At 57.7% G+C, this 6,043-nt stretch overlaps 1 protein-coding gene across 3 annotated transcripts in view; it reads right to left on the bottom strand.

Moving 5' to 3' along the window:
• Positions 1 to 2,215: 2,215 nt before the first annotated feature.
• The window catches only part of LOC105545830 (filamin-interacting protein FAM101A), a 431,833-nt gene continuing 428,005 nt past the window's right edge, over positions 2,216 to 6,043 (bottom strand). For all 3 annotated transcript variants that reach the window (XM_011988875.1, XM_011988876.1, XM_011988877.1), the window contains 2 exons: positions 4,719 to 4,828; positions 2,216 to 2,787 (listed from right to left, as the gene is read on the bottom strand). In XM_011988875.1, coding sequence (XP_011844265.1) covers positions 2,454 to 2,787; positions 4,719 to 4,792 — 408 coding nt within the window. In that variant the 5' untranslated portion in view covers positions 4,793 to 4,828 and the 3' untranslated portion in view covers positions 2,216 to 2,453. The remainder of the gene's footprint in view (positions 2,788 to 4,718; positions 4,829 to 6,043) is intronic.

Below are 6,043 nucleotides of genomic sequence, written 5' to 3'. Positions count from 1 at the left end.
TTTTTGAGACGGAGTCTCACTCCGTCACCCAGGCTGGAGTGCAGTGGCCAGATCTCAGGTCACTGCAAGCTCCACCTCCCGGGTTCACGGCATTCTCCTGCTTCAGCCTCCCGAGTAGCTGGGACTACAGGCGCCCGCCACCTCGCCAGGCTAGTTTTTTGCATTTTTTAGTAGAGACGGGGTTTCACCGTGTTAGCCAGGATGGTCTCGATCTCCTGACCTCATGATCCGCCCGTCTCGGCCTCCCAAAGTGCTGGGATTACAGGCTTGAGCCACCACGCCCAGCCCTCGGAACAAATTCTAGTCTGATTTTCCAGTCTGACTCACCGAGGACATTGTCCCATCTGCCAAGTGTCCTTAACGCACTCACGATCTCCACGGAGCCCCAGGGGCCTCTCCAAGGGCGAGATGGAGAGAAACAGATTGTAAGGTGCGTCCCAGCCACCTGCTCTGCAGTGGCAGCCAGGGCTCTTCTCCAGGGGCACTGCGGGTTGAGGGGCTTGCCAGAGCTGAGGGCCGGGATGTGGAGCTGAAGACATGCCCGCCATCAAAAGTCCAGATGCCCGGGCCCATCCAAGGAACTGCCCCCCAGATCTAAGTCCCTAGGTAGGGCCCAGGCCTCTGCATTTATTAACTGGCTCTTGGGTGGAGCTGGTGTACCCTGAGGCTGTCTACAGGGGTGGGGGCTAAGTCCTTCTTTGTTCCTTTGATCAGGGCCGAGGCCGGCTCGGCTCGTTAGGGCACAAGCTCCGAGTGGAAAAAAAGTGATGGCCTCACAGGGAAAGGGGCCTGGAGACCCGTCTTCCCCTTCCCCAACCCCAGCGGGAGCTGAGGGTCTCACAGACAGAAAGGAAGTCCCGTTGGGTTTGCAGTTTATTAAGATAATCAATCAATTTCTTAAGTTATTCCTTTGTTAACCGGAAAACATCTGTGGAGAGGAAATGCACTCTCTGTGTAGATACATAAAAATGTATCCGTCATTCCGCCCCTCCCGGATGTGAACGGAATCTCCCCTCCTCACCTCCCCAGAGGGAGCTCAAGCCCCAGGGAACCTTCCCCTCCCCTTTTGGGGGTTACCAGGGGAGTGGCAGGGGCAGCCCCCAACTGCGGAGTGCGTTCAGGTCTGAGTGGGGAGGAAGGCTCAGAGGGGCATCTCCTCGGCACCCTCCCACAGTGCCGGCTTCTGGGCTGTTTGTTCAGCGGCCTGCTGGGCTGCCCCAGGCTGGGGGCTCCCCCAGCTCCCTGTGCACACTGCCTTGTTCCAGGGAGCCCTGAGCCAAGCCTTCGTCTGGCTCATGTTCCTCCCACAACATCCCACGGGCAGGGGTGAGCCTGCTGCAGGAAGGAGTAAGGTGCTGTCATTGCAGAATCTATCACACACAGGAACGCAGGCTGAGGGCAGCAACCTGGTCCCCTCAGTGTCTCTTTACACTGACAGCTGAGCTCCGACTCCCTCCAGTTCAGACCCGACCTCACACAGGTGGCAGCATTTCCGAGAGCTTCACCGCCTCCGCTGGGCACTTGGTTTTGACATCAGGGGTGCTAGTCCTGGAGGCGGTGCGTGGACGGGTGTTAGCTGGGGACGCCCTGCAGGTGAGGCTCCAAGGCTGAGCACCCATCTTTCCATTTTGACAGGCAGTGCCCCAAATCTTCAATACTGGAGGGCATGGGACACTGGCAAGGCCATGGCTCAAAGTATTTCTAGGCCTTCCCCGCCCCCAATATAACCAACTCCAGCCCTGGCATCAGCATCCGGCCTTTGTCCAACCTCCTGGCTCAACGTCCGCCAGAGGTGGCTCAGCGTCCGCCAGAGGTGGCTCAGTGTCTGCCAGAGGTGGCTCAGCGTCTGCCAGAGGTGGCTCAGCCAGCCACCAGAGGTGGCTCAGCGTCCGCCAGAGGTGGCCTTCAGACCTCTTGGTGCAACCTGCACGTGTGCGAAAGCCTGTTTAGGAAACACCCCAGGCCAGCAGCAGGGAAGAGAGGCACCCCTCTTCCCTCACACACGGCCTTGGCCACCAGCACGGAACACATGGGGCGGCAGGGCTCTCAGGGAGCGGCAGCCACTCCCACCAGCTGAGGCTGGGATGCCTCTGTCCTCGCACTGCTCTGGGCTGTTCTCTGCTTCAAGGGCACGCTATGGACACATTCTTCTCCCCTGACCCTGAAGGTGGCCACCACCTAACAGTGTGTGCCACTACTGCCTTGCCAGCTTAAGTGCTAAAAAAACATAGATGCTTTTATTGAGTCCTGGACACCAAAACAAGGAGACCACCACCTAGCTTGTAGGTCAGGGCAGGCAGCCGAGAGCCACCTCCTTCCACATGGGTCCTTGGCCTGGCAGCCTCCCTGCCTGCCTCCTACCAGAGTGCCAGGCCGAGCTCATCCTGTCCGTCCTCCCGGCTCCTCCCCAGGGCTCCCAGCTCCTCCAGCACCCCGGGCCGGCCCTAGCCCCGTCAGAGCGTGGCAGGGCCCAGGAGGCTGGGGGCAGGGTCCTGGCACAGCTGCAGCTGCACGCTGGCGGTGAACCAGCAGCTGGGCCGGCCCAGGCTGCAGTGCAAGGTGGTCCGGAAAGTGCTCCTGGCATGCTTGGGGAAGATGATGGTGGTGCTGCGGAAACGCAGGGCACGTGGGCGTGGCTCCAGGGTCAGCTGGCTGCGGTAGTTGCGCCACGTGCAGTTGGGTGCCGCCACGATGGTCTCGCTGTAGGCTGTGACGGTGGGCACGGGCACATAGAAGACCTTGTCCTGGAAATGCTTCTCTGAGGCGTACTTGACCTCGGAGTTGCAGCTGGAAAGGACAGGAGAGAAGTGGAGTGAGCCCAGGATGGGGAGCAGCCCGATTCCCTGCCCACAGCATGGACACGAAAGGGCCCTGGGCAGACGCTCTGAAGCCTAACTGGTGTGTGTTGCTCTGAAATGTCAAGGTCAAGAAGGTCAAAGAAGGACTGAGGGACTGTCCTGGCTTCACAGAGCCTGAAGAGGCAAGACAGCTAACCGCAGTGAAGGACCTCGACTGGATCCTGAACTGGGGAGAAAAGTAAGCCGGGAAAGGACCCTATCGGGACGACGGGTGAAACTGAGCCGTGTCGTGTGGGTTAGGTGCTGGCATCACCGTGTGCACTTCCCTGATGTTGACAACTATGCTGCTGTCACGGAAGAGGATGTCCCTGTTCTTGGGAGACACACTGAAGTATCTGGGGGCTAAAGGGCAGGACGTCACCAATCTCCCCTCAAATAGGGCAAGATATAAACAACCCGTGAATCTGTTTGAGACGCACATGCAACCTTTCAAAGAGTTTGAAATTCTATCAAAATACCAAAAAGTCCCTTCAGCAGCCCTGGAGGAGTCACTGACTAGCATCCCCCAGTTCCATGCCCAGAGCTTCAGGAAATCAAACTGCAAGCTCTGGGAGGGAGCGAATCCTCGCCATCGAATCCCCGAAGGTGATCACAAAAGACTTGTGACGGGATCAGAGGTCCTGAGGGCCAAGCCGTCCGTCCTCCACCCTTGCTGGGCTTCTGATGATCGAGTTTTGGCTTGCATTTTAAAAACTAGGCCGTGAAGGCTGTTTGGGGATTGAAAGATAATTTAGAAGTGGACCCGTTTGTCTCCTGGGACCATTGCATGGCTGGCAGGGGCAGGAGGCAGTAGGTCTCAGATGCTTGGCTGGCCCCACTCGACAGGGACAAGCAGATGGAGAGAGCCCCATAGATATGTGGGAAAAATCACAGATCCCACAGTCCACCTTCAGGAAGCCTGAGCCCCAGCAGCTTCAGAAGAGGGCAAATTGACGTGGGATGTTCCCAAGCAGGGGTGCCTTAATTCAATTCACATGCCACCTAAGATGTCATGTGCCTGGGAGGGCACCCAGTACACTTACAGTGCAGTAGCTCAGGGGTGGCCTCAAGAACCTAAGTTACAGTCACAAAGAACATGGAGCAGCTGAGTGTCCCCTAACTCTTGCACAACAGAGTGAAAAGGGGGCCTGAGTTGCCTGAATGGTTTGGTTGTGAATACCTAACAATCTGGCAGGGGCTGGACGCAGTGACTCGCACCTGTAATCCCAGCATTTTAGGAGGCTGAGGCAGGAGGATCACTTGAGCCCAGGAGCTGGAGACCAGCCTGGGCAACATAGTGAGACCCCATCTCTGCAAAAAAATACAAAAATTAGCCGGGCATGGGGGTGCACACCTGTAGTCTCAGCTACTCAGGAGGCTGAGTTAGGAGGATTGCTTAAGCCCAGGAGGTTGAGGGTGCAGTGAGCCATGATCCCACCACTGCACTTCAGCCTAGGTGACACAGTGAGAGCCCATCTTAAAAAAAAAAAAAAGTCTGGCAGGAGAAGGGAGGGAGAGTTAGGGTGCACAAGTGGTTATGTTTATATATTTTCCAATTTTTCTGAGAGGTTGGATTTAAAATAAAAGCCTGTTGGAGCAGACGGTAAATGGGGAAATGGGAAATGGCTGAATAGGCCTGGGATGGGGGCATGGGGTGGATACAGGGGGTCCCTTGGGGTCAGAGTCTCTTAAAATCAGTTTTGTCTCTGGCTAAGACACGGCCATCCCCAGAAGGCAGCACCCAGAGGGGCCGCCTCGAGGGTAGGGAGCCTCCTGAGCCCCCAGCCTGGCCTAGTCCCCACCCCCATCCCACAAGAGAGTCAGGACCAGCACCCAACCCCCCGCCCCCTCCTCCCACACAGAGCCCAGCGGCCCACTCACCGGATCTCATGCGTGGGTTCCGGGTTCACCTTGATGCTCTCCCCAAAGAACACCGGCAGCATGCGGGGCCTCATCTCCGGCGCCGGGGGATTCGGGAGTTGGGAGGAGGGCTGTGGGGAGAGCCAGGGACACAAGGTTATGCAGCCCCTTGTCGCAGTGGCCTCAGCTCCCTGCTGGGCACATAGGATCACCTGACACCCTCTGGCCCTGGCTTGGTCTGGAAGCTGTTTCGTGGGGCCCATCAGGAAGCCCACCCCAGAGCTCCTCCGTGGGATCCAGGCATTCAGGGGTCTGCCCAGTCCCCACCACCAGCCTGCCCCCCGGCTCCCAGATCTCAACAACGGGTGTGGTCACGGCCTCTCACTGCAACCTCCAGGCCACACCCACCCCGGAGCCCAACTCAGAGCCCTGGAGAACTGGGATCCCTCTGTGCTCTTTGCCGGGCTGAAACCATACTCGGCCTGGAGAAAGGGTTCCGAGCCCTTCTTGATGCCACCCAAGGCTCAGGTAACCTCCAGAGGGGTAGAGACCCCACCACATCTGTGTCTGTGGCACACCTGCCAGGGAGGGACACACAGGTGGGAGCTGGCCAGGCCTGCAGAGGGGCACAGGAAGCCGATCAGAATGGCAGATGTCTGCAGGAGAGCAGGGCGGGCCTAGAAATGGCACCACATCTCCCTGAAGACAAGGACTGGATTGGACATGGGCGTGTAACCCACACTGGGCCAATGAGAGCTACCCAGGTTCTCCTCCAGAGCTGTGGAGACAGCCCCCCTGTGGGGGCTAAGAATGTGGGGCGGGGGTTTGGAAACCATGTGGAAATGGAGCTACACTGAGGAGAGCAGGAGTCAAAGACGGTGAAATATCAAGTCTTTCCAACATTGTTCAAATGCCTGGATCAAGCCACACCTGAAACTGTCCCTCAGTTGTGAGCACCAGCAAATTCATTTTGAGGGAGGCTTCAGACCATTTGAGCTGCCTTTCTGTCACTTGCAGCGGGAAGAATCTTGGCAAGGTGGGGAAAGAGAGTTCTATGGGAAAAGAAGCCACCCACAGTCCCTTCAGAAAGAGCCCCTTCAGACAGACACAAAGAACGCACTCTCTGTTCCCCTCCCAAATCCACCCCACAGCTCCACGCTGGGAAGTTCTTTCTCCAGTCTGTTTTAAAGTCTGTCCCAAAATTCCACTCCCTGTGGAAGCAAAGACCATCAGGGCCATGGCCCTGCCCAATGCTCCTCACAGGAAGTGGCCTAAGGACCCCCACCCCATCCTGCTCCTCACAGGAAGTGGCCTAAGAACCCCTACCCCATTCTGCTCCTCACAGA

The sequence above is a fragment of the Mandrillus leucophaeus genome, unplaced genomic scaffold (genome assembly GCF_000951045.1).
Source record: "Mandrillus leucophaeus isolate KB7577 unplaced genomic scaffold, Mleu.le_1.0 Scaffold34, whole genome shotgun sequence".
Lineage (NCBI taxonomy): Eukaryota > Metazoa > Chordata > Mammalia > Primates > Cercopithecidae > Mandrillus > Mandrillus leucophaeus.
This window is presented reverse-complemented; position numbering and strand designations above follow the sequence as displayed.